The 23,642-nt window shown below is 38.5% G+C and overlaps 1 protein-coding gene across 1 annotated transcript; it reads left to right on the top strand.

Moving 5' to 3' along the window:
- Positions 1 to 2,552: 2,552 nt before the first annotated feature.
- Positions 2,553 to 22,051, top strand: LOC104469843 (protein AF-9-like; the record flags this gene model as incomplete). Its single annotated transcript, XM_010084556.1, has 6 exons — positions 2,553 to 2,625; positions 4,889 to 5,021; positions 6,491 to 6,590; positions 10,904 to 10,975; positions 12,297 to 12,368; positions 21,261 to 22,051. Coding segments are annotated over 6 exons (582 nt in total), but the record flags the coding sequence as incomplete, so codon positions are not given.
- Between the last annotated feature and the right edge of the window lie 1,591 nt (positions 22,052 to 23,642).

The following is a 23,642-nucleotide window of genomic DNA, read 5'->3' as shown; positions in this document are numbered from 1 at the left end:
GTTAAAAGCATCTGTTTCCTCTGGGTATGCTCTCATCCCAGATTTTTTAAAGTCAAAAAAGCTAGGTTTAATTTCTGATACTTAACAATTTTAACATTTATGCTAATCTGTATTTCTTGGAATAAAATTTCAGACAGGACAGTTTAAGGAAATCATGCAAATTGTTTCAAGAGGCATTAAGAACCCTTTTTCAAAGAGTATGGATGATAATTTTTGTTTCACTGGGACTTCTGTGGTTTGGCATCTCAAAGTGATCTTGCTAAAGCAGACCAAAATTTTTACCAGGAAGATATTTTAACAAATTTGTATGTATTCATATCCATTCTTTCTTATGATCCTGTCTCAGTTAGTCAATTCTGGGAGAAAATTTTTGACACAGAGCAATTTCGCTGGTGTGTGCATGCCTTGTAGTTGGACAAGACCAGGCCTTTTCCCTTTTTTTTAATTTCCAGTAAACTGGTTCAAAAAGAAAGCACTAGAGTTTTAGTAGTGACAAATATCTCCACACTTGTGTGATTTTTTTCCTACAGTTTTAGCACATCTTCAAGTATTTTAAACTGAATATGATAGTCTTTTAGTGTTTGTTATTTTTTAAAGGAATGGATTTTTATTTAAGTTAAAGTCCATGTTGAAATTAAGGAAAAATACAGTTAATGGAAATCTTCAGAAACCAGGTGTCAGCTATTGATTTTGCTGCAAAAAGCAGAAAGTGACAGATAAACCAGATGTTTAAGAGTAACCTGAACCTGGAAGACTGAAATTGATCCAGAATGATGATGTCTTTAAAGTTTGCAGTTACTCTTGTTCTCCATCAGTGTAGTCTGTTTCATGTTACCATAATTACTTTAGAGCTAAAAATCTTGTGTGGTTTTGTTGAAGTTTAGGCAGAGAAAAAAAAAAAAAGAAAAAAAAAAAAGAAATTTTTTTTGGAAACTGATTTTTGGCATAGTGTCAAGTGGTGCTGTAGTGTCTTCCAAAAAGGTCTGATGCTGTGGACCATGCAAGAATCTCTTACGGTACTCAGAAATGGGTTGTGTTGTTGGCTGGGCTGGGTTTTTTTCACAGGGTTGATTCACCTGTATACATGCTGTATATTCACATGCAGTCAGGCCCATAGTTTGCATTTTGACTGTGTGTCTGTGAGAACTGGAGCTGGTGTTGATTTAAGGAGAGCAGATGTTAATGGTGTTCTTCTCAAGCATTCTGTTGCTCAAATAGGCATCTCTCATTGTGAGAAAAGGCGGTAGCAGGCTGTAAATCTGCCTGCTCATTATGAAAAGCAACAATAGATTGATTTATGGAGAAAAAGCAGCTGTTAGCCTTAGGTAGTCTGCATGTGTGAAAATGGAGTTTTACAGTGACTGGGTATTACTGCTGGTATTTTCGAGAGCAATTTAGTTCTAGCTTAATCATGAGGGGTATTGTACAGGAGAGTCAGAAAACTTTTATTAGCCTGGATAACATGTCACGGTAACAGAGCTGTATAAAATTTCAAGTGTAAGCAGGTTTTCTTTTCAATAGTAGATTTTTAGATTGTTACTTCCTAACCTGATTTTCACCATTCTTTCTGTATGGACACTTTTTTCTTGTTTTATGTTCTCTGTTAGCATCCCCTGTGCCCAAATACCAGATTTGTTCTTTGTCTCATGTACACACATGGTTGTGCAAGTACATACTGACACCCATGCACTGAAAGCCACTGAGCCTAAGAAACAGCAAAAAAAGTATACAGAGACATTAAACAGGGCAACAGGAAGCAAGACTTCTCAGTACAACCCTTATAAGTCCTAACCACTATGAGAAAAATTAGGCAGAATTTTTAGATGAAGTAATAGGCGTTTTTCAGTGATTTTATAGAGACTTAGAGGGAAATCTATCAGTTTTAAACAATATTAGAAAAACAATGGATAGAACTGTTTGTTAAACAATGTAAACTGCTTTTAACAACTCTGTTTTAAAAATCTAGTTCTCTTTCGTAATCTATGGGTTCTAGGTAATTTCCCTGTGTAACAAGGCAATCTTTCTGGTTCAATCACTATTACAATGTCTTAATCCATATGAAAAGTGTTGCGATGAGGAGAAATCCAATAGCAGCAGAAAAGTTTATTTTGAGTACTCATCTTAAGACTTTTTATAAGGAAGAAGAAAAAGCTGTCTGAGGTTTTCTGGCATTTTGTGTGGTGTGCTCAAGTCTTCCTCTGTTTTTCGATTGTACTATATGACAAGAACACAGGAGCCTTAGTTGTATTATGAATTAATTTAGGCTCTTGTGTTGTATAGCCTTTCAAAGAAGGCTTTGGGAACTTCTTGTTAGGCTATCAGCTTTAGTAAAGCACTACACATGATGTAGTAGTGTGTATGCGTGTTGAGTGCATAGCAATTTCCACAATCTTTGCCTCACTGACACCTGAAATGAACATTTTTGAGTATTATTCTGTTTCGTAGTTCTTTTTTCTTGACAGCATGCCTTAGGCAGTAACTAACAGTAAGGAGTTTAGGCAAAAATGTTTCTTACAATGTTATTTATTTGCTTTCTTTTTTTTCCTTTTAAGTCTGAACAGCCCAGTCCTGCCAGCTCCAGCTCCAGTTCCAGTTTTACACCACCTCAAAACAGCAGACAACAAGGTACCAACAAAGGAAAAGAAATTGAAAGGAGTGTGTGAAATGGAAGGGCCAATAAAACCAAAACTGGTTGCATCTCATTACTACTTTTCTGGTGCCTTTCACAGCCTGAACTGGCCACAGCTTTACTTTAGAGACTTTTCCTCTGGTTGTTTTTGGATATGGCTGTAAGGGCAAAATAAAAGGGAAGAAGATATGTATCTGAGAAAAGAGTGTGAAGGGTATTTGTTTTGAATCACTAAATACATGCCAATCACTTAACAGATGCTAAACTCAGAAGACCTTCTGATTTTGAGGTTTTCCTTTTGCAGGGTTAGGTAGCATGGCACATGACTCTATCTGAAGCCCTGCTTAGGAAAGGTGTGGCTTCCCATGGAAGGCCCAAGGATATGTGTGTGTGTGCATGTGGACCCTTTCAAAGGCCATGATCTTCCCATACTTCAAGTTTTAACAGTATACAGTATTTACTTTAGATACATGGCAGGGGAAGATGATGGTTAGACTTCAAGTTGACTTTTAAGTTTGCATTTTGGTTTTTCTGTCTAATAGTTGTTGGAACTCAGTAAAGAAATGCATTTTTCTTCCCAGAGAACTTGCCAAAGCAGGTTTTCTGTAAATAAGTTGAGATTCATTCTACATGATCTATTAAACTACTTAGTTCCTGCTTGTCCTTTTTCCCTGGGTTCATAAGATTGTACAGCTGATACATTCTTAATCAGCTTTTGTTTTGTTCGACGGATCAGGAGCATTAATAAAAGCAGCTTTTGACTAATTAATGTTGCATTTGTTTTATCCATTCACATTCCTCAATGTTAGACTTGAATTAAGGTTGTGAAAATAGATTAGTTCCTCAGGCAGACAGTTTGTTTTTAAGTAGATCTACACACGACACATATTTGTTTTACTGCGTTTCTATAGGTGACTGGAACTGACTTTCTAAAGTGTTCTGGAAGCATTACTCTAGGTTGAAGAATGCAGTAGCTGAATTGAACTGTAGTCGATGACTGGCTTAAAGCATTTGAATTTTACCTGAGGCTCAATAGAACCTCGTCTTGATGAAACCCCATTTTTGCTCTCAAGAAACCTCGTTAGTGGTGTGAACTGTCCATTACAAGCCAAAATTTTGTATACCCCTTCCTGTAGTTGTTATCATACGTTGGGCAAAAACCTGTTGACTTAGTATTCTTCTGAGCAGACTGGTTGCATCTATCTTTTCTAGCAAATAGGGAGTTGCAAGTTTCATCTCCGTTTTGAAGAACACTCTGAGCCTCTCTTCATTCACATTGTTACTTTATGTTTCCTGGGTTGACGGAATTATAGAACCCTAATAGTACTTGCTGTTCCTGCAGCCGTTGTCATGTCTCAGATGGGCTGTACTTTAGAGATAAATGCCCTGGGTCATCAGTCTTGCTTGATTCCCTCTTGTAAGCTGCTTTTGCCCACTCTTACTTCAAGCAGCTGTAGTGTTATATTTCCTGGATACGTTAAATGTATTCGTCTTTCTGTAACTGTCTTATACAGCAAAATAAGTTGAGTAAAATCAAACCAAAATCCCAAACTGAATTTAATGCAGTTTTACGAGCAAGTCAAGCTTTGTACCTTCTGTTAATTCAGGAAAAGAGATAGCATGGTGTTGCACGGAATTGATGCACTTTTTACATATGAACATTGGCGGAGTGCTTACTTGACCTGAAATTGAGACTGAAATGTAGGGAACAGTGAAAGCTAAATATGTAAAAAACAGGACAAAGACTGCCTTGGCCCGTAGGAGTTTGTCAGAATGATTTGGTAGACTCTGCTTCTCAATACAGGGATTAACCTAACAAATGTACTGTTACTGATCTTTACTCACATAAAATACTTCTGCTTTGAGAAAGTAAAAAAACACTGAAACTCAGCAATGCGAAAGAGTCTTGCTTCTAATAATAATACAGTAATAGTAAGTTTCTTCTGGCGTGACTGTATTTTACTTACTTCATCCATGGTCCAGGGGGCCAATCCTGCAAACACTTAAACATATGAGTCCCTTAAATGTCATGAGTAAGTCTATTGAGGCTCAGTGAGTTCCTTGTGTGAGTAAATGATTCATGGATAAGTCCCTGCAGCATGAGACCCCAGTGCGTTACTTCATTAGTTTAATGTTTAGGACTCTCCCCTCCCAACACTGTGTGAGGAGGGTAGTTTTCTGTCATCTACAAAGCTGGGTGAATTTCCTGGAACACTGCAAAGTGAACATGATTTTTGTATTTTATTGTCTCTGTTTCAGGTCCGTTGAGGTCTATAATGAAAGACCTGCGTTCAGATGATAATGAAGATGAAACAGATAGAGCAGATGAGAATGACAATGATTCTGAGTTGGAACATCCTGTAAATACACAAGGGGGAAGCAGGAGTCGCAGGTGAGTGTCTTGTGACTGCAAGTAGCCTGGTGACCAAGACGTACTTGTTACTAATGGGGTGAGGTCTGATGTTCTCAAAGGGTGCTGAGTAGCAAATGGGCAGAGAATTCAGACTCTGTAAAAGTGCCTCTTCTAAAAACTATCAGAGTTAGCCATTCGCAATATAACTTATTTTTGTACTAATCCGTATGGTTATGATGATCCTCATTCATTTGACTTTCCTTGATTTCACACTGTTGTGACTTCAGGGGAGTAGTCATAATTATTCTCTAGCATAAATGAGATAAAATTAAGTCCATCAATTGCTGGAACAGCTACTCTGTACATAGTGTTTCATTTTCAAGATCTCTCTGCTTACCAGTTTTAAATTAGGTTGTTAAATTGGATCAGAATCAATGAAATTTGTGTTTAAAGTAATTTGGATGCTGCATGCAGTAGCAGATTTGTGAAATTGCAGACAGAATGTAAAGCAAACATCTGTCACAGAATTTACTTTTTAAAAAATGCTTCTGCGTCCTAGCTTCAATCTTAAGAGAGTGGTCCAGAAATTATCTGTTCTTCGGGAGCCTGAAGGTCCATCTGAATGTTGTCGATTGCTGTCTGAAACTGTCTCTCTTGGACCTTTTCATAATGGGTTCTTCATCTGATCTACAGGGTTTTGCTGTCAGTGCAGAGCACCCAAGTTGCCTGTATCAGCTGCTGCTTAAATGGGAATGTAACAGGAAATCATTAATGAATGTCAGCTGATTCCCTGGTGCACTTTAGCAGCTGGAATCAAGGAGAAAAAGACTAAGATAACTAGTGGTTTCAGAATTTGTTCACGTCGGTGATTGCATAAAGGATTAACATAAGCTCAATTTATCTCTAAGTGTGAGGATTTTGTTTCCTTTTTTTTACAAAACCTTATGGATAATGTTTCTTTACATTCTTTTTAATCCCAGATAAATATTTTTTTTTCTTCCAACAAATAAATATTCCCTGTTGTTCATAAGTAAATGGAGGGTGAGACTGATGAGAAGCTGAGCTTTTCCTTGTGGCCTCTCCTGAGATACCAAGTTTTTAAATTTCATCCAGGAAAAAGAGTTTTAAGGAACTTTTCCATAAAACGCTTGTCCAAGTGGGAAGTACAGCTGTTCAGAAAGCTTTTAGAAGAGCAGAAAAGTGTTTCTGGAATGTTGGAAACAGCAGTTTACTGTTCTAAATAATAATTTATGTAACCTTAGCTGCTGTTAACTGGACATGTCATATCAGCCAAGTGCAGGTGGACATCCTCATTCTCCATGCTGTGCAGAGCTTTTTCTAGAGTATGGCCCTGCTCAGATGCCTCTCTTCCACATGACCTTGATTACTGATGGCTTGCTTAGTGAGGGGTCATGTTTAGTGCCCTACCTCAAAGTGCAAGCTTGGTTCACTTCTGTTGGCAGCTTTTTGTCTGGAGGTGTAATTTCTTGGCTCTCTTTTTTCCATAGGGTTAGTCTGAGTGATGGCAGTGACAGTGACAGCAGTTCAGCTTCCTCACCACTACATTGTGAACCAGCACCACCTTTACTGAAAACCAACAACAAACAGGTGAATTCAGGTTTCGTAAATGCAGTTCTAGGGAGCTGATATGATATTTTGCTTACTTCAGTGCAGTTACTTAGTCTGTAAACTGACATAAGAGTTTTTTTCAGGAGATGGAGGAGTACTTGGTTTAGCAAATACTATAGACCAAAGTAATGTTTTCATAAATATGTTAAGAAATGTGTTCTTTCTGTATGATTTAACTTTGCAAGGTAAATAATGCAAACTAGCTTTACAGCACCAGTCATACCATTGATACAGATTTGGGTTTGTGTTAGTGGTACACACAGCATCCATTTCCAGGAGTTTATTCATTCATCCTATTCCCCTCTCTCCCACCAGTAATTATCTAGAAGATACAATATTTTTTACTTCACTACAAGACGCAACAGTGTTTACTTCACTAGCAGAGTACTTATTGCATATCTGTAAGAGCTACCACTGTTGTTGTTTTTGAGATAGGAAAACAGGGTAGTTCTGTTTTTCAGAGAAAAGAAATTGAATAACCTAGAGCTACAAAATACAGCAGTGACAAATGAGAATTAGTGTTTGGGAGTTACCTCACTCCTAGTCACCAATAGAGTAAGGTTCTCTAGCTATAAAAATTCAACATAAAAGCTGATATAAATTATTATTTTTTTTTAAAAAAGAATAAAATAAATAATTTGTCACTTATTTTAGGGAGCCGTAATTCACTCCCAGTGTCAGTTAGGTCATACAATAAGCACTCATGAAGTCTACTGACTGGCAGTAAATGGCTGCTTAAAATATTGATGTAGTGTGCTGGGTTAACCTCGGCTGGGTGCCAGGTGCCCAGCAAGCCATTCTATCACTCGCCTCCTCAGCAGGACAAAGGGAAACAAAATGATGGAAAAAAAGCCTCATGGGTCAACATAAAGGCAGTTTAATAAAGCAAAAAGCCAAGGTCACATGCGGAAGCAAAGGAAAGCAAAATATTTTTTTCTCTACTTCCCGTCAGCAAGCGATGTCTGGACACTTCCCAGGAAGCAGGGCTTATGTATACGCAGCAGTTGCTCCGGGAGACAAATGTTATACTAACGAATGCCTCCCTCCTTTTTGTTAGCTTTTATTGCTGAGCAGACATCATATGGTATGGAATAGCCCTTGTATTATTTTGTCAGCTGTCCTGGCTCTGTCCCATCCTAAGATCTTGCCCACCCCCAGCCTACTGAGGGATAATGCTGGAGTGACAGCCTTGAATGCTGTGTGAGCACTACTGAGAAGTAGCCAAAATGCTGGTGTTATCAACACCTTTCTAACTACAAATACAAAACACAGTACTGTTGTCTCACAAGCAGAGTTCATCAACTGGTGTGCGATAAGCCAATACACACAGAGCCAAGATATTGTTTATTGCATGTCTGTGCAAAGATGGGTGCTAGGTGGTAATTCCAAAGCTAGCACCACCGGTTTCAGTCACAGTGTGTATTTATACAGTTCAAAATGTTAGTTCCATCTACTTTGCCACATCCTTCTGAGTATACTTGGTTAGTTTTTATCTCTTCTTAATTGCAGTTGGTTAGTTCTTTTCTCACTTGTATCCTTGAATTTACTACACGTGCTCGGTAAGTGGGGGTCTTAATTCAGGAGGGCTCTCCTGACACTTGGAGGTGTGATTTTTTGGTATTATAATTATATTAAAATGAGGATAGGTCACTTTTGGACGGTGCTAATCACTAACTTGGCTGACTACTGCAGACATACTGATTATTTTCCAGGATGTTCCTGTCTTCAAGTGTAAATCTAACAAACCTTAAGTGTTAAAGTTTTTCTCAAGAGTCCCAAGGACAGTCATCCTAATCTGGACAGAGAGTATATATTTGTTAGGTTAGCTTCAACTTGCAACAGCTTTATGAGGACTGCTATTGGGAAAATTAACTCCATCTCAGCCAGAGCCAATGCATATGGTTAGAATAGTGTCTACATGCGTTAACAAAACTTTGTGGTTTAGCTGGTGAGTTTTATGGATGAGTCTTTCCTATATCTCTTAGGTTAACTGCTTCAAATATCTGGAAAGTATTATTTACTTGTCACTGTTTTTCTAATAAGATGTCCACTACAAGCTTACTGATAGCGGAAAACCAAAACATTATTATTCATGTTGGTTAAGATTAAATACACTGTGGAGAAAAAACCTTGGGAGTAGTTTGTGCACAGAGAGAGGAAGGAGATTCCATGTTGAGAAAGCATTCTTACTGTCCAACAGAAATTCTGTAGGTTTTTCTAAGTTGATGTGTACAAATTTATAAGTCTGTAAGAGAGACTTTTTTGGGGAAAAAAGCAAACTATAAAGATGAAGAATATAGCATTTACTGGAGATATACGGATAAGAAAAATAAAACATCTGTCTGACTTGTTGTTTCGTGAAGACTAACATCTACAGAGGCAATGTAATTGTTCAGTAATTGTAAGTCTCAATATCAGGAGCCCACTGAGTCAGATCTTGCATGTTCCTTTCCCCTTTGGTGATCTGACAGAAGGTTTACCTGCGCACTTAGACATTGCAAACAGCAGTGTCCCATCTGCAACTGAATGTCGTGTACCTTCTTCCATTTTTATAATTGAGCTGAGTTTTATAATCAACCTGAAAATCTGAAATTTAGGGAAGCATTATGAGAATTCAAAGTGTATGGACTCGTAGCCACATTTGAAATCTCTGATTGGTAGTATAGTGCTGCTTGCCAGGATGGTGCTTTTGACTGATGAGATCAAGCTTGTGTTGACTAAGTCTATTCATAGAACTAAAGAGCTGAGACACAGTTAATATTTCTGTAAGCTTACTCAGATGTGATTAGTGCTGTGTCTCATCTAAACAACAAGCTCTTAAGGTGCTAAATTTCAACTACAGATCAAGAACACTGTAAGACAGCAGCATTTTCAAATGTACTGTGTTCTTGCTAAGGTTCTTTTTGAAACCAAAAATTTTCCTCCTTTAAAAAAAAAGACAAGCATCTAAAAGATCTGCCTAGACATCTGGGTCTTTTTTAAAACAAGACTACTTTTTTCCAGTGGCCTACACAGCAGTAACCCCGGGGATGCTGAATTCAAGAGCTGGGATTCTTTCTTTGGGAAAGCATGATGTTTTGCTTACTGGCCATATATTGCTCTTGGCTAAGCAAATCTTTAAGTAAGGTTAACTCAAATCTGCAGTCACTTTCTGTATATAGGGAAATAGCTTCCTGCCTGCTGTATTCTTATGGTGCTGATCACCCTGGGGAGCATATATGCAATTTTAGTAATTTGTACCAAGGGAAGCAGAGATGACAGGGAACTTAAAGAAAGCTGTCAGGGAACCTTCTTGCTAATCTACAAGACTTGCTTTTACATGCCTGATTTCCTTGTTTTATTTGCTGAATTTTGTCCTGTGTTGTGACTGTCCAGTGTAGTTTTGAGGATAATCATACTAGTGACATTAGTCTTACCTACAACGAAATGTGAAACAAAATCTCCCATCATCTGTGATAATTTATTTTCCTTTGATGTCTTTCAGAAGAACTGATTATATTCCAGGTTAGGAATGACATGGTGATGTTTTTTATTTTTAACTCTTTACTTCAAAAAATGTGTGTTGTGTGCGAAAAAATTGGTAGAATGATCAACAGTTCTGTTTCCCCCAAATATTCCTCACTTTAGGCCTAAAATTTTCATTTTAAACATGGTGTTCTGCTGCTTATTGACATACTTTTCTTGACTGTGGTTCAAGCAAGCGCTCTTGTTTTGTATATGTGGTAGAAAATAGCTCTGTATGGCATTGAAGGAAAAGTACCATATAAGTGTAAGAGGCATTGCCATCAGACTTTTTTTTTTTTCCAGTTACAACTCGTAGTAATTTCAAAGACTTATGTTTCAAAATCTCTATTGTAGAAGGAAACAGACAGCACTGGGGAAAAAAAACAGGAAAAAGATACTGATCATATGGCATTTCAAAGACGCTGGAGAGTACCTCAACATCATTCTGTATCGGCAAAATCAGACCTCTTATCCTACCAGCATGCAAAAGATACAAAAAAGTGCTGAGGAGGCTTTAAATGATATAAAATTAAGTATTTTAAGGATTAATAACATCAATATCACTTCATTCCAGCAACTCAGTGTTTTCTGTAAGCTGCTTTTTTTTTTTTTCTGAAAAATATGAGTAAGTTGTATGGATTAAAGAATTAAAAGCTCAGTTTTGAGTTTTGATAACATTTTCTCCAGATGTTGTATTCTTTGTGTTATTAAGGGATAGCAGAGTTTTTTTATATGTAATTGTATCCAACGATACATTTAATTTTTACAGGATTTTCTTTCTTTTCCAGATTTTAGAAGTGAAAAGTCCAGTAAAGCAAAACAGATCTGATAAACAAATCAAGAATGGGGATTGTGATAAGGTAAATGAGAATGAGGTAACAGCAAACTACCCCCAAATCTGATATTAATCTATTTACTAAACATCAACCTTTGTTACAGAATGAAAATCTTAGTAATTGGTATATCTTTGTTTCAGGTTCCTTTAGGTGCAGATCTTTCTCTTTTTTCTGTAATTCTTTTTTCTGTAATTCTTTCTTCTGTAACTCTTTCTTCTGTAAATCTTTCTTCTGTGCTATTTTGAAAGTGTTTTCCTTCTCTTCAATACATGTGGTGATTTGGCAAATGTCACCGGTTGGGAATCTGCCATCTATTATTTATTTTCTCTACCCCCCCACCATGAGTTTAGTTTGTGCTTCACAGATGAAGTGATAACTTTTGAAGAGGGGAATTCATAGCTGTATTCCTAGCCAATAAATCAATCAATTAAAAAAAAAATCTTTTCCAGAATCCTTTCTGAGGGCTGTGCATTAGGAAGTGGCATCATGACATAGCATGTTAACAAGAATGATAATTAAGCAACATTTACCATTTAATACTGAGAAAGACGGTTTTGTTTAAAATCATGTCAGCTGGTCATGGGTAGGAGTTGTAAGTCCTTGTGTGAATGAGCATAGCACAATTTCCCAGAATGGACAAGTTTCTCTGAAGGTTCATATTTTAGAGATATTAGTGTCAACTTTGTGATAGTGTGAGGCAGGAGACCAAAGTTTCAGTGTCTGTTGCTAGATTTTCAGTGGCCTGATCCATATGCTTTTTGGTTTCTTAAGCTAGGTGCTGCATCTCTCTGATTTAAGACAAAAAGGTTTCTGATGGCTCAGGCTGAAGGAAAAAGTTGATAATTGGATGGAGAGGTGGGACCTGTTTGACATCCCAAGAAGGAAGACAATGCAATTTACTATTGGATTGATTGTACTTGATCTTTCTCCTCTTACCTGCTTGTTGACACAGAAAATTAATTTTGTAGCTTTAAAGAAAAAGATTTAATTTTGAGCCTTTGGATTTGGGTCTTATGTGGAAAGGTGGGAGATATTTTTAAATACACTGCTTTGGCATGAGCAGTCTGTTTGACAGTTTGCCACAATTGAGATACAGAGGTTATCTTCTACAGCAAAGAGCCACCTGATAAGATTTTAATCTGCAGGAAGTAAAGAAAGCCCACAAAACCTTACATTTGTGTTGTACTAAGCTAGAGAAAGCCAGACAACAAAATAAGAAAATATAGCTGAAAGAAGATTTAAAATAAAATTTCCATTTGTATTGTTTTTGAAGACATCTGAAGTTTTTGAAATACATAGCTGTGACTTAATTAACAAGTTGTTTCGGGGGGGGATTTGTTTCTAGGCATATCTCGATGAACTAGTAGAGCTTCACAGAAGATTAATGACATTGAGAGAGAGACATGTACTGCAGCAGGTGAGGAGCACTCTCATGCAATATTACAGCATGCTCATTTAAATTGTGAAGTCACATCTATTTTTTTTCGCTTAATCTAAAACTCTATAATCAGGTTTAATAGCCCTCAAGCCTATATAATCCATATACAGCCCATTGCCACTTTCGGTACAGTTTAGGGAATCTTTACACATACTTTAAATTGTATTGTCACATTAAATGACAGATTAAAAAAGACGCCTAGTTGAGCTAAATTTTTCACCAATTCATTGTTATGTTTCTAAACACACTGTATCACTAATAATGAAAACAGGATGGGAGAATGGATACAGCTGTACACCATGACTTGATAAAAATCTCACTGCTTTTTACTGAAAATGACTGGCATTTTCTCAGAAACAATTAAAGAAGTTTTCTATGGCAAATACAAAACATGGAACTCAAAGCAAAACTCACTTTGTGGAAAATCACAGTATGTTTATTGAGTCTTCTGAAGTCATGGAAGGAGTAAAATATGAAAATATTCAAGCCAAGAAGGCTCCAGATTTATTGAAAAGTTATGCAGTAGTAAGAACAAAGAATACTATTTGTTATGAGCAGCATTGTCAGGTACTATTGGATTACAAACTGTGAAGATTAAACAATAAGCCCTGTTAAGAAAGCAGGTGTAATTGTAGCACAGATAGTTTTATTATGTTTAGTGCAATTATATGGGAGCTGTGGACATGTTGTAAAGAGGGAAATTTTTACCACTTCTAAATTATTACAATGACTCATCAAATTTTTCAACACTTATCTAAGTGTGTTAAAAATACTTTGGAAGCCCCAGCATTAATCTGTTTATTAGTTCAAGTTCAATATTGTGAGTAAAGATGAGAAAACAATTGAGAGGTCAGTGAAAAGAAAGACCTTGATTAAGGATATCATTAGTTAAAGAGGAATTCTGATAGATTTGTCAAATTTCATAGTTCCGATACACAATGATGCATATTGGTTATCCTTCATGTTTAATGTACCATTGTTTCCCAAGTTCCCTTTTGTCTACAAAGGAAACCAAAGCACACTTGCAGAAGGTGGCAGAGGCAAAATTTTATTGACATTGGGAAATTACTGTGCAGGAGGCTAAAAGGTAGGAATTGCAACACCCTCTCCACTTGTTGTCCATTAATTCTTAGAGCTTAAAAAGTGAATCTGAAATTTATGCCCTAGCTTTTCTTCCTAAGCACTACTTTCCCAGTTACTGAAGGCATAGCTTTTGAACGGTTTTAGTTCTGGTAGAACTCTGTAGTCAGTATTACACCGTTACCAGCTATCAGTACAGAACTGCACTACTAGCAGACAGCCTGCACAGTGGGGCCATAAATCCAGCTTCTACTAGGGCTCTATCGGCTGCCTGCAGAGCACAGGACTTAATGTGGCTTCATGTGAATCTTTGAAAAAGAAAAACATTTTCGAAAGCTTTTCTGCAAAGCAAAGATAAAAACAAGCAAGAAATGTTTTCTCCCTTTGAGGGTGGTCTAGCAGTGGAAGGGAGTCCTGGAGATTGTGCTGTCTCCGTCTTTGGAGCTTTTAAAATCGTGATTTGATAAGCCTGGAGCAGCCTGATCTGACCACACAGCTGAGCCTGCTCTGGGCAAGGGCTGGGACTAGCAAAATCCCTTCCAATAAGAATTTTCCTGTCATACTAACAAATATTTTACAAGCAAATAAGATCATAGAACCATAGAATGGTTTGGTTTAGAAGGGACCTTAAAGATCATCAAGTCCCACCCTCTCTGCAGCAAGCAGGGACACCTTCCACTAGACCAGGTTGCTCAAAGCCTCATCCAGCCTGACCTTGAAAATCTCCAGGGATGGGGCATCCAGAACTTTGGACAACCTGTTCCAGTGCTTCCCTACCAACACATTAAAATATTTCTTCCTAATATCTAGTCTAAATCTACCCTCTTTCAGCTTAAAAGCATTACTTCTTGTCGTATCACTACACTCCCTGATAAAGAGTGTTTCCCCATCTCTCCTGTAGGCCCCCTTCAGGTACTGGAAGGCTGCTGTTAGGTCTCTTCGGAGCCTTCTCTTCTCCAGGCTGAACAACCCCAACTCTCTCAGGCTATCCTCATATGGGAGGTGCTCCAGCCCTCTGACCGTCTTTCCTCGGGCCTTTTTTGTGGCACTCGTCTGGACTCACTCCGACAGGTCCATGTCCTTCCTGTGCTGAGGATTTCAGAGCTGTATGCAGTACTCCATGTGGGATCTCACAAGAGCAGAGCAGGAGAATCACATCCTTCAACCTGATTGTCATGCTTTTTGTGATGCAGCCCAGGATATGGTTGGCTTTCTGGGCTCTAAGTGCACGTTGCTGGCTCATGTTGAGCTTTTTTCATCAACCAGCACCCCCAAATCCTCCTCCTTAGGGCTGCTCCCTATCCATTCTCCACTCAGCCTGTAGCTGTGCTTGGGATTACCGCGACCCATGTGCAGGACCTTGCACTTGGCCTTGTTAAATTTCATGAGATTTGCATGGGCCCACCTCTCAAGCCTGTCAAGGTCCCTCTGGATGGTGTCCCTTCTCTCCAGCGTGTTGATTGCACCACCTGCCTTGGTGTCACCAGCAAATTTGCTGAGGGTGCACTCGGTCCCACTGTCCCATGTCGCCAGCAAAGATGTTAAACAACACTGGTCCCAATACTGACCCCTGTGGAACATCACTCATCACCAGTCTCCGCTTGGACATCAAGCCATTGACCACAACTCTTTGAGTGCGACCATCTCTAGCCAGTTCCTTATCCAGCGAGTGGTCCTTCTGTCAAATCCACATCTCTCCAATTTAGAGACAAGGATGTCATGCAGGACAGTGCCAAACACTTTGCAGAAGTCCCGGTAGATGGCATCAGTTGCTTTTCCCTTGTCCACCAGCACTGTGACCTTGTCGTAGAAGGCCACCAAATTTGTCAGGCACAGTTTGCCCTTAGTGAAGGCATGTTGGCTGTCACCAGTAACCTCCTTGTTTTCCATGTGCCTTAGCATAGTTTCCGGGAAGATCTGCTTCCTGATCTTGCTAGGCACAGAGATTAGACTGACCAGTCTTGAGTTCCCAGGTCTTCCTTATTTCCCTTTTTGAAAATGGGGGGGTTATGATTCCCCTTTTTCAATCAGTGGGAACTTCACCAGGCTGCCACGAGTTATCGCCTATGATGGGTAGTGGCTTAGCAACTTCATCTGCCAGTTCCCTTAGGACCCATGGATGCATCTCATCTGATCCCATGGACTTGTGCACCTTCAGGTTCTTTAGATGGTTTCCAACCTGATCTTCCCCTACTGTGAGTGGTTCTTCCTTCTCCCAGTTCCTTTGCCTTCTGCAACTTGGGAACTATGGCTTGAGCACTTGCTAGTGAAGACGAAGGCAAAAAATTCATTGAGTACCTCAGCCTTCTCCATATCCTGGGTAACTAGGTCTCCTGTTTCCTCCTGGAGAGGGCCCACATTTTCCCTAGTCTTCCTTTTATCACCGAGATACCTGGAGAAGCTCTTCTTGTTGCGGTTTATGTCCTTGGCCAGATTTAATTCTATTAGGGCTTTAGCTTTCCTAACCTGAACCTTGGCTGCTTGGACAGTTTCTCTGTATTTTTCCCAGGCTACTTGACCTTGCTTCCACCCTCTGTAGGATTCCTTTTTGTGTTTGAGCTTGGTCATCCATGCAGACCTCCTGGCATTTTTGCCTGACTTCGTCTTTGTTGGGATGCCATGGCTCTTGAGCCTGGAGGGGGTGATCCTTGCATTAACCAGATTTCTTGGGCCCCTCTTCCCTCTAGGGCTTTATCCCATGTGACTCTACCAAGCAGATTCTTGAAGAGGCCAAAACCTGCTCTCCCAAAGTCCAGGGTAGTGAGTTTGCTGTGCACCCTCCTCACCACCCTAAGGGTCTTGGAATTCCACCATTCCGTAGTCACTGCAGCCCAGGCTACCCTTGAGCTTTACGTTCCCCACCACTTCTTCCTTGTTGGTGAGAACAAGATCCAGCACATCACGTCTCCTCGTTTGTCTCTTCTGTCACTTGGAGAAGGAAGTTACCAATGCATTCCAGGAACTTCCTGGCTTGCTTACGCTCTGCTGTATTTTGCCTTCAACTGATATCAAGGATGGTTCAAATTTAATCCATAATGGTCTTTGTTACCTAGTAACATTTAAGTGTATTTGGTGGGGAAGAAATATTTACCTTTGCTAGAAAAATGATGAGTCATCCACTACAGTTTCTTCAGTCTGATGAGTACTGTGATAATCTGCTTCATGGGAAGTTACTAATATAAGGAAAACTGTGTGAAAAAAGACATAACTGAGCTGGAAATTCAGAATGTTTTACTCTGAGTAAATGAAAAATGAACAGTATATTCCTATGTGTTTTAAACTAAAGGTAGACCTTTTCTTCTGAATGTATTTATAAGACAAGAGAAAACATTGATTCATTGACCTTCACCTCACAACTCTTGTGATGAGTATGATTTTAATACTGTAGTCCATGACTTCTCATACCATAGTGTTTAATTAGTTGTATTACAGAAGTTACGTTCACGTGGAGTCAGCATTGCCTTGTTTCCTGGGAGACTGTTCTTGCAGCTTGTTTCCTTTCATTTAGAGTGTCTGCAGACTGCCTGTACAGCCCCAGTGGAAGCTGGATTTATGGTCACACTCTGCAGGCTAGGACAGTGGTGCAGTTCTGTACTGATAGCTGGTAATTGCCTAATACTTGCTGCAGAGGTCTGCCAGAATTCAGTGGAAAAGCTAAGTTACTTATGAGTTGTCTGCTAGCATGTCTACACTAGCTGGCAGAACCTGCTGTTACAAAACAAATAACACAGTTTAATTTTAAAGCCTTTAATCCCTTAATATTCTGCAGTTCATTAGTTCATACGATTTTATCAGTTTAAAGAAATATGTTCACAATACTGAATGGCTAACTTGCAGAGAATCAGTGCTTCTCTGCAATACAAATAAGCTGTCATCCCATCTTAAATGTCCTTACTGCTTTGCAGCTATGTAATGAATGTAAAAAACTTCTAGTGATCACAGAAATAAAAAGAGTACAGAGGTGAGGAAGTTTGTAGGAGTGCAGGTGTAACTTCTACACCGAGAAATACAAGTATATGGAGACTACAGGAAGTACAAAGGTCAGGAGAGCAAGGGATAAAACTGTGGAGAGGGATGGTAGTTACTACATGAGAAGAGGGATTGAATGCAAAAATTTGCAACAGAAAACTGCTAGTAGCTGCAAGACTTTTAAAGGTAATGGCAGTGTTAAAGTGGAATGGTGGTGGAACTGTGTGTTCCTGAGGGGTGATTGTCTTCTCTTTAGTTTCTCTCAGGGCATATAATAATCCCTTGCACGTCAAAGTCTTCTGTCCACAGACTTTTAGGGAATTTTTAGAGAAGGGACTTGCAAGAGAAGAATGAAAGCATTGGTCGTTCAAAAGCACTGGCTTTTGAAACTTATGCTGAGGGATGTGGAAAGGAGAGGACAGGTTTTTGCAGTCTCAGTTGTTACGAACTCTATAGGCATGACTGCAGATAGGAATGCAGGACAGTTGCAAGTGAGAAAAATTTATCTGTTTGAGAATGTGGCTCTTTCCCAAAATAGGACTTTCTCTTTGAGACACTTTACTGAAATAAATCCACAAAAAAAGGGGGAGGAGGCAGGAGAGATGTGATACTGAACTGTAAGTGCCTGGATATGTAGCTAGGTAATCCTGATGTAAAATGATATTTATAGATACATAAGAATTGTCCAAGAGGGATAAGGCAGGTTAAAAAGACCTGAACATTTGACCAAGAAATTAGCCCTGTGGGAATCACCTGAGCACTTTTTATGTGAATATTGCACCATGGCTAAACAGAAATTGGTCTGAAATTACATTTTAAAAAGAAATCTCCTGCCTCTTTCACTGTAAAGAAAGGGTTTGGGATTTACAGTGATGAGGCTTTTTTTTAACTCTGGGATTTGCAGTGAAATAGTAGGGATAACTGAGTCTGCAATCAGTTGTTAATGCTGCTTGTTGCATATATTCAAATCTGCCTGGCTAAAGCTGGGTTCCTAATTCTGCATTTTCAGTGCGGATGGTGTTAGCATGACCCCATGAAAGGCAACAAGATTTCTGGTGAGACTTTGCCTCTTATTTTGAGACATCAGAAGTCATAGCTTCAGCTTGTGAAAAGTCTTAAAACCAGTGCACTAGACAGCACAGGCATAAGGAAGAAATTGAGAGTACGCAGCACTACTGAAAATTACATTGTTCCTGTCCACAAGGTGCTTATCTTCACATGACAGCTATCTTCTGAGAATTTTCTGCAAGGGGCAGCTTGCAGGTCTGGAAACTATCAAATGGACTAAACCCCTCCATAAGTTGAAAAATGACTGTGTCATTAGTTGCACTTTGGCTTCCTTAAACACACACACAGTCATTTGCTTGTTTAAAGGCAGATAAATAGTTGTACTATGATGGATAATGATGAAACTGAGCTGGAGAGACATTATGTAAACAAAAATGTACATTACAGCAGAAAAGCAAAGCTTACTACATCAGGAACAAATGGGATATTTTTGTTCTTTGCATCCTGAGCTCTTGGAATAAAACATTTTAATGCTGTGTTTTTAATATTACAACTGTCAGACTTCCTGGCAACTAATCTCAACCTTTTATTCTTTTTGAAGTATTTCTGAATAGCGTAAGGATGCATATGCTAATTCTGTAAGTTATGAACTCCTCATTGACTGGCATACAGGCAGGTGTTTCTCATTGAGCTGTCTGGGTTTATCTAGATATATTTTTGTACATCCATTAAAGCTTTTGAGGTTCATTTCATTCTGATTTAGCAGGTGCCTTGGCATAGTGGCTATATTTCTTGAGGGCTGGCTGAGAGACATGTTTAAAATGTTTATAGTTCCCTTGGCCTAGACCTTAAAAGCCCACAGCAGAACCTGATCAATAAAAGTGCTTATCAATTTTTTAAAGTATACAGTCCTGTTTAAAAATACATGTGTTAACACATTTATGGAAACTTTGTTTCTAAAATCGTGTATATTACTGTGGGGGTTATGAGGGGTAGTGTTCTTCCATTGTAATGTGAGGAAGCTTTACACAGAATTGTTCAGCATAGCTACATCTTTCTGGCCTTGGCTTCTGTGAACTTGTGTAGCCATTTGTTTATCCCACAGTGGATATCCGGAGGCCAAGCCCAAGGTAAGGTTCCTAACTTTACAAAAGGAAGCTGGATTGACTCCTTAGCTTCTCTTTTTGATGAGGCTAAAGAGAGTGCCAAAAATGAGAATGACAAATAATACTTCTGAAAGTTTCCTTCTGGTAACAATAATTTTTGTCCCATTTTATTTTTTTTTTCTTTCATGTTAATTCTGTCAGTCCATGACACTACCCAGAGGCCCACTTCAGGAGGGGGTGCCTTTCTGTGTGTTCACTTGGGTTGTGTGTCTCATGGAATAAAACACCATGTAAGAGATTCATAGCTATAGTTATGTTGGCACTGCATTAGCCCTCTCTGACAAAGAATGCTTTGGCTTTCCAAGATGCTGAATGGGTTTTTTAAGTAGATGCACATCCTAGAGCTTAACATATCTGGAGTTACTTGTTACAGCAATTCAGTGTTGCGTATGACCAATGTTTAAAAATATAGACTACAATTCAGAGACTACAAATGTCAGAACTGCAGAAAGAAACAGGTTAGATATATACTGTTGATTTCACAGAACTACAGAATGGTTGAGCTTGGAAGGGACCTCTGGGCACCACCTGGTCCAACCTCCATGTTCAAGCAGGGTCACCTAGACCCAGTTGCCTGGGACCATATCCAGACAGCTTTTGAATATCTCCAAGAATGGAGAACTTGCAACCTCCCTCAGCAGGCTGTGCCAGTCCTTGGTCACCCTCACAGGAAAAAAGTGTTTCCTGATGTTCAGAGAGAACCCCCTGTGTTTCAGTTTGTGCCCACTGCTTCTGGTCCTGTTACTGGGCACCACTGAAGAGAGCCTGGCTCCATCTTATTTACACTCTTCAGGTATTTGTACATAGTGGTAGGATCTGCCCTGAGCCTTCTTATTTTCCATGCTGAAGAGTCCCAACTCTCTCAGCCTTCCTCACAGGAGAGATGTTTTAGTCATTTTTCTCAAGAACTCCTAACAGCTCTTCTGTTTGCTGTTTGAATGAAGGCTGTGATCGTAGATTAGTCACCAGAAGAAGTGATCTTATGCCATTAGTAGGAGTCTTTCATTATTGATTTTGTTTAAAACAATCAATTTAAGTCTGTTACTCAAGAAATAACTGCTACTATGTGAACTAACTGTTGATGTGAGTGCTCTTGAATACATTTTTTTTGTTTGATATGAGCTAGATTCTGTAAGGCTTTATTTCTTTCCCTTACTTGCAGAAAGGCTTATGATGATTATTTTCTAAAGTAACCTGCTTAGCAGCTATGCACGCGGTAAATATTCCAGGCAGATATCTACCTGGTTTTGTTTGGTTTTTTATTATTATTAGTTTGGGCTTGGTGGGTAGGGGGTGTTGCTGTTTTATTTTTTTTTCTTTTTTTTTAAAAGACTGACTTAGAAAATATGCAGATTTACTTGTAACATTTGAAAAATATATTCTCAATGGTAATTCTCAATTGTAACAGCAAATGTGTAGGCTGGCATTATGGTTGATGATGTTCTAAGAAAACCTCAAGGTACTGTAGTCTGGACCATAGTACTTGTCAGAAGGGAAGTGAGTGATAAGGATAATGGTTTAACCTACAAGTATTGGGGCAATTGAGCTTGTTTTTTGCCTCTCATACAATACTTAGTGGTATATTTATACATTCAGTGGGCATGTAAAACCACTGAAATTTTCAACTGCATCTTTTCTTTCCTTTCAGATAGTAAATCTTATAGAAGAAACTGGACACTTTCATATCACAAATACAACGTTTGACTTTGATCTTTGCTCTCTGGACAAAACCACAGTCCGTAAACTACAGAGTTACCTGGAAACATCTGGAGCTTCATGAGGATTTCTATCTGGCTGCATCAAAAACTATTCTTTAAACGAAACATTCAGAATGATGCAATCAAAATAGGGGGATAAAACAAAACAACTCTTTCAGCTTTATTTTTCCTTAGAGCCAGTCATCATCTCTCGATAAGGAAGAGGAAAAGTGACAAGACTCAGAGGACCACTCTTCTCAAGAAGAAAATGCTCTGGAAGAGTTTGCCTGGATTAGCCTTGAAAAACAAACACACAAAAATGAACGAAAATACTTGGTCTTAATGAATGTGTATGGTATCATGTATCTCTCTGTGGTGTTCCAGTCCACAAGACGAATGCATGTTCAACACACTGCCTTACTGCATAACTGATCTATTATTGCATACATGTATTCTGAAGTCAGTGAGTCATTGAATGACACTACCAGATGTTGCAAGTAGTGGGGTCTCATGTGTGCTCTTTTGGTGCAGTACTATCACAAGCCTAGTTATCTTATTCATGTTAAAATGCCACTCCTTGCTGTCTTTCTCTAGTCACTTAACACACTACAGTCTTGTTTCCACTTATTTCCAGGAAACAAGATACAAAGTTGGGGATCAAACAGTGGTCCTATATTTTGTTTCCCATCTGCCACAGTAGGTTGGACCACAGCAGGCTGGACCGCAGGTCCTTGGCTCTATCCATTTATTCATCTTGACCTGGCAGAACATGCAGCAGATAGGATCGTACGACTTGCTGTCTAGCCTTAGTGAATAGACCAGTAGGACTTTCAACAAAAAATGTTATGTATACTGTCCTGAATCCAGCATCTTTTGCAGTCTACATTCTTGTGTCTGTTTTAATGTTGTAAATTTAAATATATATAAGAGTAAAGATGTTCTGCGAGATCGTCATAAAAGAAGAAATACTGGTCTGTCTTCCAAGGAAATGTTGTAGAAAATTCTTAATTTGGAGCTATTTATTACTATGAGTTTCAACACTCCTCTGCTGACAGTGTGTGACTCATTGTTACCATAAAACTGTTTGCATAACATTTTTGTTTGTTCATATAGTATATAGTCTGCTTAGTTTGTTTCTGGTTTTGTTGATTTGTTTACACCTTCTAATTTAAAACCCTTTATTTGAAAAGAAAAAAAATATGCTGTTACACAGTTACATGTTGGAATAAATACATGTATTATATATTGTATATATGCATGTGTGTGTATATACACATATATATGCACCTGTATATGTATATACACACACATGCATATATGCTTTTTACACTTTCCAGGTTTTGATATCTGTTTAATAACTTGCTTGTGTTTCCAGAAGGATTTCTTACCTATAAAAATGAGTATACTTTCACACCATCCATTATTGCTTAAAATCAGGATCTTTGTTTATGCGTGATGAAATGAGAGGATGTGTACTCAGTTTCACATCAAAGCTCCGTGCTCTCGTATCACTGATGGTTTCTTGATGAAATCATCACCCTTCTATTAGAAGTTCAAATCCTGCAATTAAAAGATAAAAGAATTTTTAAAAGATACTTCTGGGTACAAAGGTGTATTGAGGTTTGCCAGCCTTAAAAAATGTGTGTTGTTTCTGGACAGGCCAGTATGTCTTGTGTATGCTTATATGCCACTTGTAGTCTGTATGTGTAGAGCTGAACAGTAGTATCTGTATGACTTACTGTTTCATGCACACAGTTTGTGCAGCACTGTAAAACTAAATTCCTTTTGGGGTTATTTCTTATTCAGATGGTAAATCTTAATACTGTTTCTTTAAGTCCAAAGAAAATTTTACGCTTTACTGTGTTTGAGAGGGTGGGATACAGATTGGGTTGGGTTGTTTTTTTCTTATTTAAAATATTGTTTGGCCACACTCTGCAGGAAGTCCTTCTTGGGCTTCCCAAGAACAAGTGTACTTTTTCAGTAATGTTATGACTCTTATTGATGATTGGCATGAAGCATACTTGAAGCGTTATGTTGTTTTTTTTAGTCCATGTGTTAATGTGCAATTGGGGATAGAGGGGAGGAGTGGGAGTGTAATTTTCAAGTTACTTTTGATGTAAGGCAGATGATGGTGGGGAAGGGGTGCATGTGAAGGGGATAAGCTTCAATTTTTATTGACTATTTTATATGAAAATGTTTGGAAATCTAAAAGCCACTTTAAAAATATTTGGTCTACTAGTGTGTGTTCAACATCCTATCTTTCAGTTATACCGGATACATATGGAATTTTGTCCATTTTGACTTTTCTAACTAAGTTTTCTAGTAAAAACTCA

The sequence above is a fragment of the Pterocles gutturalis genome, unplaced genomic scaffold, assembly GCF_000699245.1.
Source record: "Pterocles gutturalis isolate BGI_N339 unplaced genomic scaffold, ASM69924v1 scaffold1570, whole genome shotgun sequence".
Classification (NCBI taxonomy): Eukaryota; Metazoa; Chordata; class Aves; order Pterocliformes; family Pteroclidae; genus Pterocles; species Pterocles gutturalis.
The sequence above is the reverse complement of the archived record's forward strand: the minus strand, read 5'-3'. Positions and strand labels throughout refer to the sequence as shown.